This window comes from Populus euphratica, unplaced genomic scaffold (genome assembly GCF_000495115.2).
Source record: "Populus euphratica unplaced genomic scaffold, PopEup_1.0 scaffold12.1, whole genome shotgun sequence".
Lineage (NCBI taxonomy): Eukaryota > Viridiplantae > Streptophyta > Magnoliopsida > Malpighiales > Salicaceae > Populus > Populus euphratica.
In genome coordinates this window covers 1,053,010-1,077,249 of record NW_011499858.1, presented here as the reverse complement: position 1 = coordinate 1,077,249, position 24,240 = coordinate 1,053,010, and the positions used below count along the sequence as shown (strand labels likewise).

Sequence of the window (24,240 nt, the reverse complement as noted above, 5' to 3'; positions counted from 1 at the left end):
TGCGTTGGGCTACCTGCGATATGTGCACATGTAGCTGCTTTTTGTGCTAGCTGTGATATGTGCTTATTTAGCTGCTTTTGCATGGTCTTGGGGTCCATTAGGATGGCTAGTGTCAAGTGAAATTTGCCCTCTGGAGATCGGATCGGCCGGACAAGCCACCAATGTCTCGATTAACTAACATGTTCTTCACCTTAGTGATTGGCCATTTCTTCCTCTCCATGCTTTGTCATATGAAGTTTGGTCTCTTCTTCTTATTCTTCATTGGATTTTTTATTTTCATATATTATTTTGTGCTTGAGACTAAAAATCTCCCAATTGAAAAAATGAGTCAAGTGTGGAAATAACATTGCTTCTAGTGCAAGCATGTCTCAAACGAAAAAGTTACTAGCAGCACGACCGGCAAACCTTAGACAAGTAAAGTGCTTTTGGTCAAGGGAGAACAAGTTATGATCATGGCAGAGTAGCGAGACAGAAATAGAGAAAAGACCAAAGGAATATATATATATATATATATACATGATCCCTTTTTATGTCTTTTCTAGAACTCTTAATGAACTTTTAAAAGAAATGCTCATGTTTACAGATCAAGATCAACCTAGCAAATCAAATTGAAATTCTATAAATAATTTACACAATATGCTTCAGACTCACATGGATTGAAGGATGAGTCAATAAGTTAGATTAGTGGCTTGTTAATTGTATGCTGAAATTTTCTGATTTATCAAATAATGTATAACAAAAATACATGACATATTAGGCTACAATCATTTCAAGATATAGCAAGGGCATCCTTCAAAAATCTCGATACAATACTCCAACTTTATTTATAATTTCAACTCCAAATCTTTCTCCCAACGAGCATTTTAGATCAAACTAAATTTAACTTGTTAACCAAAACAAGTGGCAAGAAAAACAATCACATCTAAAATGATAATATGCAACAAATGTTCTGTGTCATTTAACAAATTAATTGCAGTGGAATGTTATGGATAGAAGAAATGGTAATTACTTTTTTCATTCATTGCCTCATGTCAAATTCTATTGTGATTTATCAAAATACCTGTTACTTGTGGGAGGGATGATCATGGCCTATGAGTTTCAATGATTTGGCTTACTGAAAATGAAAGATTTTCTTTGTAGTTCTTAGGATGGTTTAGTAGAATTTCTTAGAATAATATGAGATGATCTAAAAAAAATTTCATTTACATTATGGAGAACAAAGAAAATAATGAATTGAAACTCTATAAGGCGTTACCATTTCACTATAGCAAGAGACACATATTACTGTAAATTATTACAATGAAATGACTATTTTGTTCTTGAGTGAAAAAAATAACAACATTAGTTGTGGGGGTAATTTGGTTTTTTCAATAGCTTATTAGTTATTAAAAAATTATTCGGAGGTATGTGAGTCTTTTTTAGTTTTTTTGGCATTAAAACAGCGAAAATACTTCTTTTTCCTCAAGGTTAAAACACTTATTTTTTTCTTCTTAAGCTACCGTTAAAATATATTTTTACCCTTTGAAAAGATAAAAAAATAAGGTATGTATTTAGGATATTTTTTTTTTTCCTTTCACGCGGGTTTATATGTAATTTTCAAGGTTATGAGGAATGTTTTGGTATTTTTATTTTGATTTTTTTATATTTAATTCTAAAAAGACTACTAACGTGTGTTTATTATATATCAGCACATGAGTGGCATCTATATCCTTTCAAAAGCTGGTGCAACACTGCCCAGTAATCAAACACGACCTTTTGTCGTGTTCTTCAAAGCGCCACCACGTTCTCTTTTTCTTAGTGAGGCGTGTGACGATAAATGATGGATGGTTTATCATCGATGGTCGTTTCTTTGTTTTTTTTCTTTTATAGAGAAAGGGCATATATGTCCTCTTTTCTTTTCTTTTTTTCAATTTTAGTTCTTATGTTTTTTTATTGTTTATTTTTGTTTTGAAAAGTTTTTTATGTTTTCAATTTAGTTATTAAATTATAATTTGTCATATATTATTTTTTTTCAATTCACTACTTATTGTTTTGATTTTTAATTTTTTCTTCTTGGTATTTTTATTAATGTTTTTTTTATTTTCAACTTCATCCTTCAATTAGAGTTTATGTTATTTTATTTTTTCAATTTAACACATTATTTTGATTTTTTTTTTCTTTTGTTAAAGTTTTCTTTTCTTTTCAATTTAACCCTTAAATTTTTTTTATGCCCTTTAATTTATTTTTTATTTTGATTTTTCACCCTCTTTTTGTAATTAAAATTTTTTATATGATTGATTTTTTTTCTCAGTTTTATCTTTCTAAATTTGATTTGTTCCAAATTCGGCTCTTTTTTATTGTGATTTTGATCTAATAGCACCGATTACGAGTTTTGAGAGTTAATATGATTAGGCATCCTTTTTTCCTCATTTTTATTTATGATTTTATCATTATATGTTATTTTCTTATAAAAAAAATGATCTTATAATTATTTTCAATTTATTTTCTATCAGTTTCATGATTTAAACCATGAGTTTGCATGCTTTTTTTATAATATAAGTTCTTAAGAAAAATTATTTTGGGAACAGTCCCTTTCCACCTATGTCTGCAAGTGGTTGACTTAGTATCTTATCTCCCGTTGTCTTTGTTATCACAATTTGGATAGCTCCATCTTCAGCTAGCTCTGCATGTGAAGCCATGAGTTTGTCCCGTGTCTCATGAGCTTGAGCAAGTGCAAGCGGGCTGTCAAACATGTGAAAAGAAAATCAGCAAGCAAAACAACATAAGAAAATATCTGGCTAGAAGAGATGGCACAAAATAGAATGTGTTCATATAAGAGGGGAAGATGCGACTCTCCCTCAAGAAAGAGACATTCATAACCCGTCAATTGGCAGAAACTAATGATATAAGACATGCAAAGATAAATTACAATATTGAAATGAGACATTGAGGAAATGATGAAAGAAAACATGCAAATGAGACATTGAGGAAATGATGAAAGAAAACATGCAGGGTTAAATTGTAGAATCAACTTGTCAATTGGCAGAAGTGAGCAGCCTAAGGGATCATTAGGAGAGTGATCATGAATTTATGACTAATTTTAACAACCTGTTTCAAAAACATAAGTAGAGAAGACAACTTCTTGATTAGGATAAATATTAAGGAGATTTTGGTGGTCTAATGATGAGGTAGATATGGATTAATATTCTATACCAATTTATGATGTTTAACTTGATGATGATTATGTTGACAATGATATCATATACAATTACAATAATAATAATGATGATATCATTAATGATATTCTTATTGATAATTTAGATTTTGAGTGCAAAGAAAACATGGAAGATGCTCAACAATAAAATTATTAAATTAAATTATATTGAAAATTTTGATTTCAAGTTTAAGATTATCATAAAGGTAGATTTGTTCAAGAGTTATTTTGATATAACACATGTTAATGAAACAAGTTTAGGGTTTACAATTTATTACTCTATAAGCAAATGAAAGTGAAATAATTTGTGAATTGTTTTATTTTATATAAATTATAAGATGAAGTGATTGAAATTGTTGTATAAAACTATTATACACCCAAAAGGAAAAAAAAAAAAAGGTTGAACAGCCTTGATTGAACATCCACAAAGACGAGACAAGTGTTTTTCAACCCAGGGAAACTGATGCAGGAGGCTTTTAAGGACAATTATTTTTATTTTATTTTTATTTTTTTATTTAATTTAGAAAATTAAATAGTATGTTTAATAATTTTATTTTTCTTGTTTAGGAATTTTCTTTTTTTTCTTTCAGGTTCCCTATTTTGTTTAGCTTGGTTTTTTAATTTATTTAAGGAGTTGCAAGCCTCTCAACACGACAGAATACTATGATTAGGGTTTTTGTGTGATCATTTCTTTCGAAGATTTTGTATTCTTGTCTTTCTCGTATGTTTTCAATATGCGTCAATTTCCCATTCGATGAGCATATCAAGCTCCAGCATCTACCTATATCTAAACACAAAATGACATCAAGTGTATCATTTTATGACAAAATTGATTGAATTTAAGTAGAAGCTTTCGGATTACTGAAACCAGAACATACAAAAATTCACGAACAAAAACAACACCAGTAATTAATGAAATGGATAAAATTGAGACAAATCAAAACCATTTTTCACAAACAGATGCCAATCTAGAAGAAAAAAATTGAAGTCAAAGTCAACACAAACCGCAGCAGTTATTGAATTGATCAACTAAAGTCAGAGCTAAATCTCTTTTACCGACTCAAAAAACTCAAAACCACAATAGCCAATTCAAACAGAACTTCCACTTCAAGGATCATTGCTTGCAATTTGCAGAGCATCCCAACAATCTGTTGAAGCAAATAGACCAGCACAGAGCAACCTTAAATCTACCAAATATAGAGAACCCAATTTCAATCAAACACCAAAAAAATCAAACAATTAATAAGAAATAATACCAACATTATCAAACAAAACAAATCCCACAATTCTAAATTGACAAAAAAAAAAGAACTTTCAGTACCTACCTCTGGTGCCAATTCTAATGAGAGCAAGTTTAGCTTCCTGGGCTTGCTGTTCAGCAGCAACAGAAGCCTTCACAAACCTCAAAGTCTGTTTCTTTCTCAAAAAAGCTTGAGTCTTTACAGAAAACCCATTGAAGGAAACAGACCCGCTAGTGCAAAAAATGGCTGGACTTGATGGACGGGTCATTAGAGCTTCACTTGTACAAAGAGAAGATAGAGTCCCGATTGAAGAGAGGGAGAGAGAGTTATGGTTTAGCTTTGAAGGGAGGGATGGTTTTGTAGTCTGATTGAACTGTGTGTGTTGGGGTTCGGTAGAAGTAGATGAGTCCCCTGCTTGACTGCCTGCTGACGGATCTGCCTTGGAATTGGATAGGATATTGGGGTTACATGCTTTTACCCGGTTCTTTACGATGTGGGGTCCCACCGTTCATTGACCTTTTCTTTTTCTTCTCCTCCACCTTCCGGTGGGCGCATGATGGCCCCATTTTGCCATACCAAAAATTACTTGTGATTTTTTTTTAGTAAAAAAATCTTATAACTCGAAATTCTTTGAGGAGATGTTCTAAACCTTTAATTCGATCCTTTAAAAATCAAGATGATAATATATAAAAAAAAATATTTATTACCATACTCTAACATCTAAAGATAAATTTAATAAAGCAAGTTTATTATATGATATGAATAATTATTATAATTTATAAGTTTAATGAGAAGCTTAATAATTGCCAATTAAGTAGAGTATGTGTTAGCCAGTGATTAACTAATCAGAAATCTCAAACTTTTAAAAGATTGATGATTAAAGATTTTTGATTAATTAAGTTATTTTAAAAAAACTAATTTTAAATGAAAGCATATAAAAAATGTATATTATTTTAGATACTATTAGATAAAATGAAGAAAAAAAAAGAAGTAAAAATCAAAAGAAAGTAAACTGGAATGTAATAAAAAAATGTAAATAAAGTAGTAGATGGAAAAAAAATTGCATGAAAGATGCAAAAAAATTATATACAGAGAGCTGACCATTTTTTCTAAATGATCTATTTATATTGGTATAATATTAAAGTTTTATGTAAATACCTAAATTTAATTTTATACATGCTTTTTATAGTAGATACAATGATTAAGTGATGAATTCTAATACAAACTGAATTTTAATTTTTCATGTTTTTCCTTTCAATTAATTACATGAAATAAACATATTTTATAAATATCAGTTTATTTTGTGTTTCTAAATGAGATTGAATCTTTTAATTGCTTGTATGAACTTTTATTATTATGGTTTTTTTATTTTTTATAATTGATTGTGACTCTTGGTTAATTGTATTATTATTAATCAATTTTAGCTTTTTATTGTTTAATAATGAACTTATTTCATTGATATGTGGAATTGTTTATGAAAATAAAAGCACAATTCAAATGATCATTAACTATTTCGGTATTTGTTTAAAAAATAGTGCAAATTATTATCTAAACAACTGTTGTGAAAATAATTCTTTTAAAAAAATGTAAAAGTTAGTTTTAAAAAATATTTGATAGGTTGATAAGTTGAAAGATAAATTTTTAATGAAAAGAGAAAGAAAATGATTAAATAATTAGAAGGATTAAATGATTAAATAATTAGAAGGATTGATGAGAAAAAAAATGACTTTGTATTTTTGAATAAAAAAAAAGATAAAATATAATAAAAATTAATGTCCTTTTAAAGGTTAAATTATGACATGGAGGGGAAATTCCATCCTCTAAGAACCAATCCCCCTTAGTAATTCATGTATTGATTTAAAAAAACATAAATTTCATAAGGATAAATTTTAATCCCGTTAATCTCCCACATAACACTTTTAATCCTCTATAAAACATAACTTCATCTATCATATTTATATTAGATTGGTGATCTACATTACTGAGCTAGTTTAATTTCTTTTAAATGTAAAAAGAATGCTTAAATGAAGCTAGCATTTTTGTAAAAACAATTTGAGGCTTCAACTATTAGCTTGACTAGGTTTAATAAGTTAAATTTAATTTAATACTAAATAAAAAATTTGGCAAAAGAATAATTGTGAAAAATAAATAATATTTAATATTATATATAAAAAAGATATCTTCTAATATTTTTAAAAGATCTTCTTAGAAAGAAAAAACTAAATTAAAACGTGATAATACCATAGAAAGTAATATATATATATATATATATATATAAATAATGCTAAATTTCTAGCAAATTAAATGTTGAAAACTAAAATCATTTTAAAAAATTAATTTTGAAAAAGAAAAAGAAATCAATCCAAGCCAGCCTCTAAAATCTACAACCATTTGTAAAAAATCCAAATTAAAGAAAGTTGTGTAGGTTAATTCTCCAACCAACTTAATGGTGAAGGGAGAAATTGGAAAAAAAAAAATTAAAGCAATGAAAAAAATAACTGAGTTACCCTATGTTAACCTACCAAGCTCAAGACGTGGGACATAAAATCGAGATAACATCATATAAAGAAAAGTGAAGAATATCACGAAATTCAATCCCTAATCAACACAATATTGAAGATTAATATTGAAAAAAAAATTAAAAAAACCAAAGTCATGTTAAGCTAATATTTTAAACTAATTATTTAGATCATGAGGTCAAAATTACCTTATAAAACCAAACTCAAAAATTTACAAAGTTAAATCCCTAATTGTTCAAATGTTAAGGGAAGAAATTGAGGAAAGAACAATTAAAAATGATCTAAAAAACAAATAACAAGAAATAAAATTAAAAAACAAAATGAAATCAATTCAGAGAAATGAAATTGAAAAAAATAAGAAAAAGATTCAAAACAAAACAAAGAGCAATAAAAAAAATAAAAATCAAATTTGATATAAGAATTAAATGAATTCAAATACTAAATGATACAATTAAAAAATAAAAATTAATTAATTTTTTTTTAAATAGCAATTATAAAAATGATAGCCAAAATTTTAAAAAAATATATAATAAAGGATAATTTTGAAATTAGTAGAACAACTTGAATAGCAGAAAGGATAGAGAGAAAAGAGGGAAAAGAAGGCAAAAAAAATTAATAGGTAGCGAACATATGTACTTGTAATCTTCTTAAGAAATTCTCTTCAAGTGAAATTTAATACCATATTCAAAGGTTAAGTTCCACCACTATAGTCTATTGACACTACACAAGAGTGTGACATACATCTTTCACACATCCCAAACAAATTACTTTACCCATTTATTTTAGTTCATTTTATTTGTTTTGGTCTTTTTTTTAACTTTTAATTGTTATATATAACTATAATTTTATTTAATTTTTTCAAATAAAGCACCAAATTAGCACTAGAGTTTTCTCTCGACATTATTACGACCTCAAATCTAGGAAATTAAAAAAAATTATCATGTCAATTCCCAATTAAAGTCAATTTAAAAGGATCAAATTAGAAGGAATAAAAAGTTGAGTGACCTAAAAAAAAACTTCCCTTAATTGTGCAAATCAATCTCTGATGTTAGTAAACATAAGGGACTCAGTATTTTTTTGAACTTCAAAACTGGTCCCCTGAAGTTTTAATTCTTTTAAATCAACAAAATTAAATCTTATTTTGCCCAACCGAGTGACAGAATATTTTCCTGACATTGCAAAGCCCCTGTATGTGATTGTAAAAACAAACTACAGTGACCAATCCCATAGAAAAGCAATTTTAAAGGACCAAAGTGTAAAACATTAAAGGGACTAAAAAAGAAAATCATTATACAAGTCCATAGTTATTCTCCTCACAGTCACAGTAAACACAAATGGGTATTGGATTTTTTTTGTTTTTTTAATTGCTGAGGGGTTGATGAAGAGAAGATGCCTATCATGACTGAGAAGAGTCCTTCTGCATAGCCAAGGAGACTGCCCAAAACAACCGAAGTACAAGGTTGCAAATTAGAAACGCTTACGATACATGTTGTGGGGAAGTCGTCCTTGGCTACAAAGTACGATACATGTTGTGGGCAAGTCGTCCTTGGCTACAAACAAGACTCTTATCTTCATGTAAGGCCATCATCTCACTGATGTAAGGGCATGTCTGGAGGAAGAAGAAAGTAAAGGTGTAACATGAAAGGAAAGAGCCTGTCAAGTTAGCCAAGCTGATGACTGCCTGGGAACCTCAATGAGGGATCAAACTTGTATATTTATCTCGGCTTGACACCTCATTTTGGAAGCAGGCAAATCATCCATGGCTACTAAACAAGACCCTTATGTTCATGCTATGTTTGACCTCTCTTCTCAAATATTCATGCTCTATTTTGAATTCGGGTTTCTCATGCTGTCCTTTTATACTTGAGCTGGGAATAAAGACCAGACACAAATGGTAACATTACTTGCTTCTCTTCAATCCATTTGCTTCATCCATCATATTTCTCCTTTATCTGCCCCGTAATGGAATATATTCACTTACCCTAATCTATCTCGAAATACTAGTTTGTTTAGAAGCAACACTCTAGCAAGATGACTGTGATACCTAAAAAGTAATTAAGGTCAAAGCATCTGTCACCTATTAGCCAAAATCGAGAATCAAACTTTAGAGCATCCCCAATTACATTAATATTGGAGAAATTGTACTTTAATTATCCCAAAAGTAAAATGTAGTGGTTGAAATAAACTTGTTGAAGTTCTAAACCTGTAAGACTACCTATTATCCCAAAAGTAAAATGTAGTGGTTGAAATAGACTTGTTGAAGTTCTAAACCTGTAAGACTACCTATTATTACTCGCTGCTAAATGTGTCATCTATTCCCTATTTTCGTTTTAGTATTTGCAGGCTGTAGGTTTGGCTTTTCCCTGAATTCATCATCCCATTTTGTCGATGATCACTCTCAGGACCCTTTGAAAACACCTTTGCTAGCGTGTCGATTCGAGATCTCAGATCATAACCAGTTTCTATGCTCTATAATCTGTGTTGCTTTGAAAGACTTCTAAGTGCTAGAGTGCTACTTTGGCCTTCCCTGTATTTTGATGGGAATAAAGCTTCTTCAGCCATGTCCATCTAAGCTTACGCCTGCTACCTTCTCTCGCGATGTCCTAGTGATGGTTCTTCAATGTCTTGCCTAATTTTAGTTTGTAAGATAATTTATCCTGGACAATACCTTGACTGATCACTTTCTTATTTCCCTGCAATATCTTCTGCCCTTTTTTAGACATTAACCACTGAATTAATAAAGCTTTAAGCAGAAAGAATTTTGGAATTTCTAAAATGTCAAGATCACAACAATATAATAATTTATTCAATGCTGTCTAATAACCACTGCAGATTTCGACCAACCAGTAACGAATAGCCTACAAATAAAATAGAGAAAGAAACATTGCTTCAAAAAAGAATAACTAGAGAGCCTTTCAAGGTTTCTGTCACCATGTTTTTCAAATGATGATGTTTGTATTTGTGAAGTGTGGAAGTTTATCACAAGCTAGCTGATGTCAAGAGCTTATGACACTGGGAAGAAAAGAAGGCGTGACATGATGATCAAGAAACTTCCGTAATAGCCCGTCAAACTTGTTTGATATTGTTATCTAACTAATTTTTTAAAGATTTTTTTAAAAAAATTTTAGTTTCATTTTTTTTTGTTTTTTAATCATTTTAATGTATTGATTTCAAAAAATTAATTTAAAAAATAAAAAATTATATATTATTTTAATATATTTTCAAATAAAAAATATTTTGAAAAACAATTTTATCACTGTTAAACAGACACTAAATAGGATCCAATGTTTCCTTTATAGTTTGATTGCACTTTTAAAAAAACAAATAACAATAAAAAAAAATACTAAGAGATTAGAAACAAAAATTTAAATGTACAATATATTTGGGACCCTCCTAATAAAATTTCACTAAGAGATTTTAATAAAATATCATACTTGGATCACTTTTAAGGTTAAGAATTGGATTTTTAATGAAATTCAATCTCTAAAAATAATACGAAATAAACTAGGAGCCAACCCTTTTGATTTACTATACTAAATAAAAGAAATTAATTTTAAAACTAGCTTTTCTCAAATACTTATCTACCACTCTTTTTTTTTTTTAGAGACATTTGAAAGAATAACATTAAGAGTTTTTTTTTTTAAATAAGATCATTTGTAATGTTTATATTATAGTTTTAAAATTCAACCCGATCATCAACCCGGTCCAGTGATTGGGTCACGGGTCAGATGAGTTAACCCGGGTCAATAAAAAAAACACTTATATAAAATACCTAACTAATTACAAATTTACAATGCAACACTTACATAAACCAAATTTAAATTTTAAGCCAACAACATAAATCTAATTAAATATCCAAAACACAAACGAAATATGAATTCTAAAATATTTTAAACAAAACATCCAATAACATAAATTCTAAAATATTTTAAACAAAACATCCAATAACATAAATTCTAAATTAACAACATATTCACTTTTGTTACATGAAAACATTAAGTTTTTCTGTGTCCATGGGAGCAAAATTTGAATCCAATGTCGATGGAAATGAGCCAATTTTGTCAACACTTAATAAATCATCAGCATGCTTCTTTTAAAGACCTGATATAATTTATAAGAGAAAATATAATTTAAAGCCAATATATACTTTTATTATATAATGAATAAATGACATCAATAGTTTATTTTCTAATGTTTCTTTCACATTTTAAGTGATATTTGCAGAGACCAGCACCACCTATCGGGTATGTAGAAAAATTATTTGTGAAGAAATTTATTTTCTAAGATTACGTTACAGTCTTCTAGAATTTCTTAGCTCAATTGCAATGTTTTTCCTTTTCTTTTTTGCACTTTCATAAAGAAAATTAACTAAGCATAACTAGCTTAAGCAGAACGGTAACAAAATTAACAACAAAAACAAAAGCAGAACAAACAAACAGGGACATCAAATTGACAAATTCAATCACTTCAGCAAAAGCAAAAACAACTAATTGCAGAAGTACAAACAGAAGCAGAACAAACAAACAATAAAACAAAATTCACTGTAAAATAAAATAGCAAGTCAAGAGCTTTCTCATCACATTTTTTACATGTCTAAGCAATATTCACATCAATATTCACAACAATATTCACAGCAAAGTTCAGGTCTTTGACTATTTGAAGTCGCAAAAAAATAAAAGAACAGAGAAAATGAGATATATATTTGTGGAGCTGCAAGCTTACTAGTTCAAAACAAATGGGTTAACAGAGAGAAGAATTGATGCCGCTGTTATAGTAAAGCTCTCCTACAAGTTCAACAGAGGAAATAATCTTTAAAAAATGTTTCAATTTAAAATAAAGGATAGCGAAAAAAGAAAAAAAATGAATTTGATCAACAGCTCATCTAACCTTATTCTCATATTTGAAACAACGATTAAGGATTCAAAAGTCTTTTGCTTCTTTATTCTTCTTTGCGTCTGAAATTGGTTTGAAGATTTCTTGAATTAGGTTTGAAATTAATTAGGTCTTCTCACTTCTGCACCGTGTTCTTTCCTCTACTTTTCTCATATTGGCCTTTTAAGTGTAAAAGGCCAAAACGACGTTGTTTCGGTCATGAAGATATAAAAAAAATAAACTTGGGTCTCATTCAGGTTTGCCCTGGCTGGCTGGGTCCCGGGTCGACCCTCCGGCTCGATCAGGTCTGACAGGGCAAATTCCCAATCTATTTTTTGCTTAAACCTGGCTCGGCCACAGACTTAGGTCATCCGGGTCCTAGGTTAATTCACTAGGCTAGGCCGGATTTTAAAATTATAGTTTATATTATCTAATATGACTTGTCAAAGTCAGATTATATGAATATTATATATGATAGTGGATCAAAAAATCTAATAAGCAGGTATCACAGGTCAAATACATGTTAGGATTTTTGAAAAACGTTCAACTCGACCCAACTCATATAACTCAATATAAGTAACCCGAGTCTTTGGTATAAGTAATATTTTTCCTTCTCACTTTATATTTTTCCTCTCTTACCTTTACACTCACATCGACTTTTCATTATCTTAATCTCTTTTCCTTCACTTTATTCCCCACTTTAAAAGAAATTATAGTTGTTTTTTGACACGACTAAAAGATTGATGTCTTCTTCTAAATGCAGGAGTGTCAAAGTAATAAATAACCCGGTAAGACCGAGGTCGAATCACAGGGAGGTTAATTGTATAAATTATAGATAACAATAATACAACAACAACAACAATAATAAAAACAACAACGACAACAACAATAACAATAATAATAAAGAAAAAAAAAAGAGAAGAAGAAGAAAAAGATTAGAACTTTGAGATTGAATATTAATGTAAGGATTAAACAATGATAATAACAAATGTCAAGGTTAGAGCTTCCATTAATGGTATGTCAAACAAGTATAGTATAAACTCTTATTATTCAATTGGAAACCACACACAAAGGAGGTTCCAATCAGATTATAGATTGCTAACATGATTACATTAGTCATCTTATTCGATTAATGTTAATACTTGTAAATCTCGTCAAACATTAATAATTATAACTTATGTTAACAAAAAATCAAGTTCTTTTCATAGCTTAGGTGTCGGTTATACCATATAATATGAACTATGAAAGTGCTAAGCATTTGTTGTACCAAGTGTTATACAACATAAATCAAGATTAGTCATTTAACAAGCAAAGTATTAAAGAGTGAACAAGATAACAAATACAAAACATGTTAGTATCAAACATTAAAGTCCATATTGAGTTTACACTATACTTATTTTTACACCATTAGTATTAACCTTTTCACCTTGACATAATAAACTTAACTAAACATAATGAAAGAAAGAAAAATAAATAAACAAAATAAGAACATAAATAAGATAAAAGTTAACTAAGTAAATGAAAGGAAATGAAAGGCATAAACTTGATATTAATGAAAACAAAGCATAAACATTACAAAAAATACAAAGAGAGAAAGCAAAAGCATGATCTTGATCTGGAAACCAAGATGCCTAAATACATGGCAAATGCCTCCTTTTATAGGCCAAAATTGGGAACTATTGATTTGATGACTAATTGATGAGTGGGTGACCAACACTTGACTTGATAATAATCATTATCTTCTTTTTTCTGCCCAAAACGTTATTGATAACGTCAAAACTAGAGCCCCTTAAAATATAAAAGTTGTAGGAAATTATCTCAGCTTTCTTGTGTAAAAAATCCAGGTCATTTGAACTTTTAGAACTCTAGATATGGGTCAAACACTGAACAGTGCTCGGGCTGGAAGACAGATTCAGACTTCTTTGTTGTTGCTACAATTTGGACTTGAAAATTGTCTTTTTAAATCTTGGGCTCCATATGAAATTTATAGACCTATGTCTTACCTTTCCATCCATATAAAGTAAACCTAAATCTGAAATCTACAACTCCAGATATGACCTAATTACCGAACAGTGTTCCGATTTGGATTGCACCGACATCTCTTTTCTAAGTTCGGCCATCTCTTTGTCCTTTCAATTTCAGTTCTTAAATTCATCAATCAATCCTTTTATTTATGTGATAGGCTTGTATTTAAAATGAATATTTACCATAAATTAAAGGTATCTTATATTATTAGATATATTATTATAAAACATGCTTTAGTTAAGGAATTATTGATACTTCAAGTACAAAATGATGGCATAAGACCTTGATAAAAAATACATTTTTAAGTACTAATCATTTCTTTTAAAATATAAAATGATAAAATGACAATATATTTTAAATTCTAGTCCTTTCTTGTAAAATCACTATAATAGAATTTTTGTTCGTAACTTCATTGATAATTTAACATGTTATTAATGCTCATAGAATTACTAAAATAATATTTTTATTATTATTTTATCACTGTTTCCGTTTGAGTTTACTTGCAGAAATTTTTCATTATAGGTTCATAAGAATATTTTTTATCGATGTTTTGATTAATTTTTTTTTTAATTTTCTAGTAGTACATTTGAATGTTAATTAGTATTATAAAATCCTAATCAACAGATATAAATTCCAAAATTATTTCTGAGTATACAGCTTTATATATTAATTCAGTGGTTACTGCTTAAAATGCATAGAATTGCCTAGAAATAAGAAAGTGGTGAGCAAAGGACTTGTCCTGGAGAGATTTTTTAACAAATTAGAATTAGATAAGCAAGAATAACCATATCTGAGATCTCCTCATTTAGAACAGAAATGTTATCTTTTCCTTTTCTTAATCACTTAAATATTTGTTACTCTATCCAAGATAACTCGATTCGAATAATTCTCAAATCCTTATCTTCATGTAGGAGAAATCTACTCAAATATTTTTTGTTCGAATTTATTTTATGAACATCCCCTTTCAGAAATTCTACTTCTATAATTCGATAGTTGCTGCTGCAATGCATGCATATATAGAGCATCAACATCATAAGCAACACGCTCAATCGGGATTCCAAAACCTCAGAGTCAACCAATGTAAATCGTAGAATCCTATCCTCTCTTGTACGTGGCAAACGCGTTGACTTTAATCTACTCTAAAGGTGATAACATCTCAAGTTGGTGGAATATTGACCCTCTTGTGAAGCGGAGTGTGGGGAAAGGTTTAGGGTGGTAGAACCCTTCATCCATCTTATAGCAAAAGTGTCACGTCACAATCATCTCTTGCTGTAAGATCTTATGCTTCCTTTTTTGCTTTCAATTAAATTAAGGTCAAAACAGTAGTACTTCAAGATAATAGCAAAGCATCAGTGAATATGTTCCATCGGGAGCAAGGGGCTTATCATTGAGAAACAACAACTGTATTGATAAGAACCGAATACTTTAATGTCACCGCTAAGTCTAGTGATCATTATTCTATCGTTTACTATAAATGGACACTATGAGAACCTAGACTCATTACCCCATTTGAGCATCGCTAAGTCTAGTGATCATTATTCTATCGTTTACTATAAATGGACACTATGAGAACCTAGACTCATTATACTTTAATGTCACCGCTAAGTCTAGTGATCATTATTCTATCGTTTACTATAAATGGACACTGTGAGAACCTAGACTCATTACCCCATTTGAGCATGAATTTGAGAACAGAGGTCTAACATGAAGATGAAGAGTCTTGTTTGGTAGCCAACGACGATATTGCCTGTTCCCACAATGAGGTGCCTAACTTTAGATGAATATACAAGTTAGTTCCCTCGTTGAGGCTCCCAGGCAATCATCAGCTTGACTAACATGACAGGCAGCTCTTCATGCTAACCTCTGTTTTCTTCCTAGAGACGTTGTTCCTTGCATACTTCCAATGTTCTACAAACCTCTGTAGCACACAGGATAAGGCTTGGCCCTGGTTTGATCGAGTATAAATTCGAGACAATAGTCTTACATGAAGATAAGAGCTTGTTTGGTAGCCAAGGACGACTTGCCCCCCACCATCTTAGTTGGGTCCAATATATTACTGGGCACCTTCCATTTGGTTTTGGGCAGGCACCTTGGCTAGCTGACAAGCTCTTATCAATCATGCTAGGCTCTTTTTCTCTTCTCCAATCCTTATAACTTACCGTTCTGCATGATAATTAACAGATTACATTGTGCTCACAATCGAGCACTGATCAGTTAAACTGTATGTTCAATTTGTTGTCGACTTTTAACTCATTTTTCATCTTCTAGGCCAGTTTCTGTTTGAAATGTAGTTCTGGTTTTTTCTCAGTTATTGATTAACGTATTGACTGTCATTATTTTGTTCTTCAATCTTTGTAAGGTTATGATGATCCAAGCTTTCACTTGTCTTCTCTTTTTTTCGGTCCGAGAAATATGTCTGGTCCTTACATTCGATGAATTTGGTTAAAAGTGATCGTAGATTACACTTTGACATTGATTGTTCGTCCAGTACTCAATGAAAATGCTCCTAATCCCCCACTCCTCCCCTTTTTCTGAAGTTTAAAGTTGAATATGATTTTAGATTTAACTTTGGTGATGGAGGAAGTGGCAAAAGAATGCTGAGGGGAGAGTTTTTTGGGATTTGTGGATTCCCTTTTCTGTTTTTTTATTCTTAAAAACATTACTTGTTTGTTCCTCTCCCCCACAAACATATATTATATTTTATTTGAATAATGATTTAAGTACATATTTGAATAATTTATATCTTTTTAACTACTTTTTTTGGGTACTTTTAACACTTCATTTCTTATAATTTATACATGTGAGGATGTTAGAGATGCATGAAATTCCTTGAGTGCAGCTTCTTCCCCTGCAAATCTTCTTACTGATGGCATCACTTGTACTACCTACTTAAGAAGAATGTTCAGCATCATATTTTGAATTGTTCTGCCAGGACGATGATAGGAAATTGTTTGGATGATCTTACATGAAAAGAGCCAGCTAATTAGTACATCTATAATTTTAGGTTATTTGAATTGTTTCCAAAATGAAATTTATTAGGATAATTTAAAAATAAATAAACTAATAATTGCTACTTATTACAAAGTTGGTCTAAAAAATTTTCAAACTTAAAAAACAATATCCATATTATGGTGAACTTTTTGGCAAGATAAATTTTTAAAATTAATTATCTGATTTCTTATCTAATATAAGTCTTAAATTAAACTATTTAGAAGATCTGAATATGTAACAATTGACCTGGCAGGTTAAAGCAAGCCAGATAACTTGCAAAAAGATTGTCGACGGGTTTTATATATAAAAACTTAATTTTTTTTGTTCAAATATTTTATTTAGAAGTATATCTAAACTAAAATAGTGTTATTAAAATCTTAAAAAGTATATTGTAAATAATTTAGTTGTATAAGTGAGAAGTAATGAATCTTTAAGAATAAAGAATTCATTATTGACAATAACAAAAATTTTATTATTTTATTTTAATTTAAACATAGATTGTTTTTTATTATTAATATGTGTTCTATAACTTTGAATTACAATTAAGTTTGATTACATAATTAATATGCATGCTATAATTATATTATTATTTTTTGTATTGAAAGCATATTTGCAGTTAATTATGATTATACTTTTAAACATTTATAAATTCTATGTTTTTATGTTTTTATTGGACATTTTTTATTTAGTATATTTTAATGATAATAAACCAAACATTGCTACTGTACAATCTTAGCATAAACCAAACATCTTTACTCGTTAATCTAATTTATATTTACAAAACTTTGATTTACTATTACTACTGTACAATTTTAGCACCGTCAAAATGTTAAACTTGATTGAAGGGTAGTGTTGCCATTATGATAGAGCTTGCTTTTGGGACACAAGGAGCGGGAGCAATGTCCAAAGGTTTGTCCTCCTCTGGGCAAGCTGCGATATGTGCATGCGTAGCTGCGTTTTGTGCTAGCTGTGATATGTGCTTATGTAGCTGCTTTTGCATGGACTTGGAGTCTATTGGGATGGCTAGTGGCAAGTGAAATTTGCCCTCTGGAGATTGGATCGGCCGGACAAGTCGCCAATGTCTCCATTAACTAACATGTTCTTCACCTTAGTGATTGGCCATTTCTTCCTCTCCATGCTTTGTCATATGAAGTTTGGTCTCTTCTTCTTATTCTTCGCTGAATTTTTTATTTTCACGTCTACTTTCATATATTATTTTGTGCCTAAGACTAAAAATCTCTCAATTGATTCTGGTGCAAATATGTCTCAAATGAAAAGGTTACTAGTAGCACGACCGGCAAACCTTAGACAAGCAAAATGATTTTGGTCAAGGGAGAACAAGTTATGATGATGGCAGAAGAACAAGACAGAAATAGAGAAAAGACCAAAGGAATATATATATATATATATAGAAGAACAAGACAGAAATAGAGAAAAGACCAAAGGAATATATATATACTTGGTCCTTTTTTATATCTTTTCTAGAACTCTTAATGAACTTTTAAAAGAAATGCTCATGTTTACATATCAAGATCGACCTTGCAAATCAAATTGAAATTCTATAAATAATTTACACAATATACTTTGGACTCACATGGACTAAAGGATGAGTCAATAAGTTAGGTTAGTGGCTTGCAAATGAATTGAAACTCTATAAGAAGTTACCATTTCACATTATTACAGTGAAATGACTATTTTGTTTTTACGTGAAAAAAATAACAATATTAGTTGTGGGGTAATTTGGTTTTTTTAATAGCTCATTAGTTATTAAAAGATTATTCGGAGGTATGTAAGTCTTTTTTAATTTTTTTAACATTAAAAGAGTGAAAATACTTCTTTTTCCTCGAGGTTAAAATACTTATTTTTTTCTTCTTAAGTTACAGTTAAAATATATTTTTACCCTTTGAAAAGATAAAAAAATAAGATATGTATTTAGGAAATGTTTTTTTTTTCCTTTCATGCGGGTTTATATGTAATTTTCAAGGTTATGAGGGATGTTTTGGTATTTTGATTTTGATTTTTTCATATTTAATTATGAAAAGACTAATAACGTGTGTTTATTGTATATCAGCACATGAGTGGCATCTGCATCCTTTGGAAAGCGGGTGCAACACTGCCCGGTAATCAAACATGACCTTTCGTCGTGTTCTTGAAAGCACCACCACGTTCTCTTTCTCTTGGTGTGGCGTGTGACGATGAATGATGAGTGGTTTATCATCGATAGTCATTTCTTTGTTTTTATTTTCTTTTCTAGAGAAAGTGCATATATGTTCTCTTTTCTTTTCTTTTTTTCAATTTTAGTTTTTATGTTTTTTTATTGTTTATTTTTGTTTTTGATCCTTTTAGAAAAGTTTTTTTATGTTTTCAATTTAGTTATTAAATTATAATTTATCATATATTATTTTTTTCCAATTCACTACTTATTGTTTTGATTTTTAATTTTTTCTTCTTGGTATTTTTATTAAAAAAATATTTATTTTCAACTTCATCTTTCAATTAAAGTTTATGTTATTTTATTTTTTCAATTTAACACTCATTATTTTGATTTCTTTTTTTTTTTATTAAAGTTTTCTTTTCTTTTCAATTTAACCCTTAAATTTTTTTTATGTCCTTTAATTTATTTTTTATTTTAATTTTCACACTCTTTTTGTAATTAAAATTTTTTATATGATTGATGAGTCCCCTGCTTGACTGCCTGCTGACGGATCTGGCTTGGAATTGGATAGGATAATGGGGTTACATGCTTTTATCCGGTTCTTTACGATGTTGGGTCCCACCATTCATTGACCTTTTCTTCCTCTTCTCCTCCACCTTCCAGTGGGTGCATGATGGCCCCATTTTGCCATACCAAAAATTACTTGTGATTTTTTTTTAGTAAAAAAAAACTTATAACTCGAAATTCTTTGAGGAGATGTTCTAAACCTCTAATTCCATCCTTTAAAAATCAAGATGATAATATATAAAAAAAATTATTTATTACCATACTCTAACATCTAAAGATAAATTTAATAAAGCAAGTTTATTACATGATATAAATAGTTATTATAATTTTTAAGTTTAGTGAGAGGCTTAATAATTGCATATTAAATAGAGTACGTGCTAGCCAATGATTGAGTAATCAGAAATCTCTAACTTTTAAAAGATTGATGATTAATGGTTTTCTGAATAATTAAGTTATTTTTTTAAAAAAATCTAATTTTAAACGAAAGCATATAAAAAATGTATATTGTTTTAGATACTATTAGATAAAATGAAGAAAAAAAAAGAAGTAAAAATCAAAAGAAAGTAAACTGGAATGTAATAAAAAAATGTAAATAAAGTAGTAGATGGAAAAAAAAAATTGCATGAAAGATGCAAAAAAATTATATAGAGAGAGCTAACCATTTTTTCTAAATGATCTATATGTATTGGTATAATATTAAAGTTTTATGTAAATATCTAATTTTAATTTTATACATGCTTTTTATATTAGATACAATGATTAAGTGATGAATTCTAATACAAACTCAATTTTAATTTTTCATGTTTTTCCTTTCAATTAATTACATGAAATAAACATATTCTATAAATATCAGTTTATTTTGTGTTTCTAAATGAGATTGAATCTTTTAATTGATTGTACGAACTTTTATTATTATGGTTTTTTTATTTTTTATAATTGATTGTGACTTTTGGTTAATTTTATTATTATTAATCAATTTTAGTTTTTTATTGTTTAATAATGAACTTATTTCGTTGATATGTGGAATTTTTTATGAAAATAAAAGCACAATTCAAATGAGCATTAACTTTTTGGGTATTTGTTTAAAAAATAGGGCAAATTATTATCTAAACAATTGTTGTGAAAGTAATTCTTTAAAAAAAAATGTAGAAGTTAGTTTAAAAAAATATTTGATGGGTTGATAAATTGAAAGATAAATTTTTAATGAAAAGAGAAAGAAAATGATTAAATAATTAGAAGGGTTGATGAGAAAAAAATGACATTGTATTTTTGAATAAAAAGAAAAGATAAAATAAAATAAAAATTAATGTCCTTTTAAGGTTACATTATGACATGGAGGGGAAATTCCATCCTCTGAAAACCAATTCCCATTAGTAATTCATATATTGTTTTAAAAAAAACATAAATTTTATAAAGATAAATTTTGATCCCGTTAATCTCCCACATAACACTCTTAACCCTCTATAAAACATAACTTCATCTATCATATTTATATTAGATTGGTGATTTACATTACTAAGCCAATTTAATTTCTTTTAAATGTAAAAAGAATGCTTAAATGAAGCTAGCATTTTTGTAAAAACAATTTGAGGCTTGAACTATTAGCTTGAGTAGGTTTAATAAGCTGAATTTAATTTAATACTAAATAAAAAAAATTTGCAAAGAATAATTGTGAAAAATAAATGATGTTCAATATTATATATAAAAAAAGATATCCCCTAATATTTTTAAAAGATCTTCTTAGAAAGAAAAAACTAAATGAAAACGTGATAATACCATAGAAAGTAAAATAAATAAATAATATTTAATTTCTAGCAAATTAAATGTTGAAAACTGAAATCATTTTAAAAAAATAATTTTAAAAAATAACAAAAATCAACCCAAGCCAGCCTCTAAAATCCATAACTATTTGTAACACCAAGATAATCTTGTGAAAATCCAAATTAAATAAAATTATGAAGGTTAATTCTCCAACCAACCTAATACTGAAGGGAAAGATTGAAAAAAAATTTAAAGCAACGAAAAAAATAATAGAATTACCCTATGTTAATCTACCAAACTTGAGACCTGGGACATGAAATCGAGATAACATCATAGAAAGAGAAATGAAGAAGATCACGAAATTCCTTCCCTAATCAACCCAATGTTTAAGATTAAAATTGAAAAAAAATTATTATTTTTAAAAAGACCAAAGTCATGTTGAGCTAATATTTTAAACTAATGATTTAAATCATGAGATCAGAATTACCTTATAAAAGATAAACTCAAAAAATTACAAAGTTAAATTCCTAAATGTTCAAATGTTAAGGGAAGAAATTGAGAAAAAACAATTTAAAATGAACAAAAAAACAAATAGCAATAAAAAAACAAGAAATAAAATTGAAAAATAAAATCAAATCAAATGTTGAGAAATAAAATTAAAAAAAATAAGAAAAAGATTCAAAACAAAACAAAGAACAATAAAAAAATGAAGATCAAATGTGATATAAAAACTAAATAAATTCAAATACTAAGGGATGAAATTAAAATAAAAGTCAATTAAAAATAGATTTTAAATAAAAAATAGCAATTAAAAGATTGATGGCCAAATTTGAAAGAAAAACATAATAAAGAATACTTTACAAAATTAGTAGAACAACTTGAATCTCATAAAGAAGATAGAGAAAAGAGAGCAAAAAAAATAATAATTCATGATGCGCTTCCAACATATACACTTTCAGTCGTGTTAAGAAATTCTCTTCAAGTGAAATTTAATACTATGATGGGAGGTCGAGTTCCATCATATAATCTATTGACACTACACGAGTACGACATACATCTTTCATACATCCCGGACAAGTTACTCTACTCATTTATTCTAGTTCATTTTATTTATTTTATTTATTTTGGTTTCTTGTCCCTTAACTTTTAATTATTATATATACTTATAATTTTATTTCATTTTTTCAAATCAAGCACCAAATTAGCACTAATTATAGGAAATTAAAACAAATTATCATGTCAATTCCAAATTAAAGCCAATTTAAAAAGATCAAATTAGAAGGGAAAAAACGTTGAGTGACCTAAAAAGACTTCCCTTAATTGTGCAAATTAATGTCTGATGTTAGTAAACATAAGGGGCTCAATATTTTTTCAAACTTCAAAACTAGTCCCTGAAGTTCTAATTCTCTTAAATCAACAAAATTGAATCTTGTTTTGCTTAACCTAGTATCAACCGAGTGATAAAATATTTCCCTGACATTGCAAAGCCCCAGTATGTGATTGTAAAAAAAAAATTACAGTGACCAACCCCATAGAAAAGCAATTTTAAAGGGCCAAATTAGAAGATAAATAAATTGAGGGACCAAACTGTAAAAAATTAAAGGGCCTAAAAAAGAGAATCATTATACAAGTCCTAGTTATTCTCCTCACAGTCACAGTAAAACACAAATGGGTATTGGTTTTTTTTTTTAATTGCTGAGGGGTTGATGAAGAGAAGATGCCTATCATGACTGAGAAGAGTCCTTCTGCATAGCCAAGGAGACTGCCCAAACAACCGAAGTATAAGGTTGGAAATTAGAAACGCTTACGATACATGTTGTGGGCAAGTCGTCCTTGGCTACAAACAAGACTCTTATCTTCATGTAAGGCCATCATCTCACTGATGTAAGGGCATGTCTGGAGGAAGAAGAAAGTAAAGGTGTAACATAAAAGGGAAGAGCCTGTCAAGTTAGCCAAGCTGATGACTGCCTGGGAACCTCAATGAGGGATCAAACTTGTATATTTTTCTCGGCTTGACACCTCATTTTGGAAGCAGGCAAATCATCCATGGCTACTAAACAAGACCCTTATGTTCATGCTATGTTTGACCTCTCTTCTCAAATATTCATGCTCTATTTTGAATTCGGGTTTCTCATGCTGTCCTTTTATACTTGAGCTGGGAATAAAGACCAGACACAAATGGTAACATTACTTGCTTCTCTTCAATCCATTTGCTTCATCCATCATATTTTTTCTTTATCTGCCCCATAATGGAATATATTCACTTACCCTAAGCAAGAATAACCATATCTGAGATCTCCTCATTTAGAACAGAAATGTTATCGTTTCCTTTTCTTAATCACTTAAATATTTGTAACTCTATCCAAGATAACTCGATTCGAATAATTCTCAAATACTGATCTTCATGTAGAGAAATCTACTCAAATATTTTTGGTTCGAATTTATTTTATGAACATCCCCTTTCAGAAATTCTACTTCTATAATTCGATAGTTGCTGCTGCAATGCATGCATATATAGAGCATCAACATCATAAGCAACACGCTCAATCGGGATTCCAAAACCTCAGAGTCAACCAATGTTCAATCGGGATTCGAAAACCTCAGAGTCAACCAATGTAAATCGTAGAATCCTATCCTCTCTTGTGCGTGGCAAACGCGTTGACTTTAATCTACTCTAAAGGTGATAACATCTCAAGTTGGTGGAATATTGACCCTCTTGTGAAGCGGAGTGTGGGGAAAGATTTAGGGTGGTAGAACCCTTCATCCATCTTATAGCAAAGGTGTCACGTCACAATCATCTCTTGCTGTAAGATCTTATGCTTCCTTTTTTGCTTTCAATTAAATTAAGGTCAAAACAGTAGTACTTCAAGATAATAGCAAAGCATCAGTGAATATGTTCCATCGGGAGCAAGGGGC

At 29.3% G+C, this 24,240-nt stretch overlaps 1 protein-coding gene across 2 annotated transcripts in view; it reads right to left on the bottom strand.

Moving 5' to 3' along the window:
• Positions 1 to 2,530: 2,530 nt before the first annotated feature.
• The window catches only part of LOC105123939 (porphobilinogen deaminase, chloroplastic-like), a 30,042-nt gene continuing 8,332 nt past the window's right edge, over positions 2,531 to 24,240 (bottom strand). The window contains exons 1-2 of one of the 2 annotated variants that reach the window (XM_011023732.1): positions 4,515 to 4,885; positions 2,531 to 2,721 (exon numbers count right to left, since the gene is read on the bottom strand). In XM_011023732.1, coding sequence (XP_011022034.1) covers positions 2,553 to 2,721; positions 4,515 to 4,702 — 357 coding nt within the window. In that variant the 5' untranslated portion in view covers positions 4,703 to 4,885 and the 3' untranslated portion in view covers positions 2,531 to 2,552. Of the gene's footprint in view, positions 2,722 to 4,514; positions 4,886 to 24,240 lie in introns of those variants that run through there. The other variant, XM_011023730.1, reaches the window with a different exon arrangement.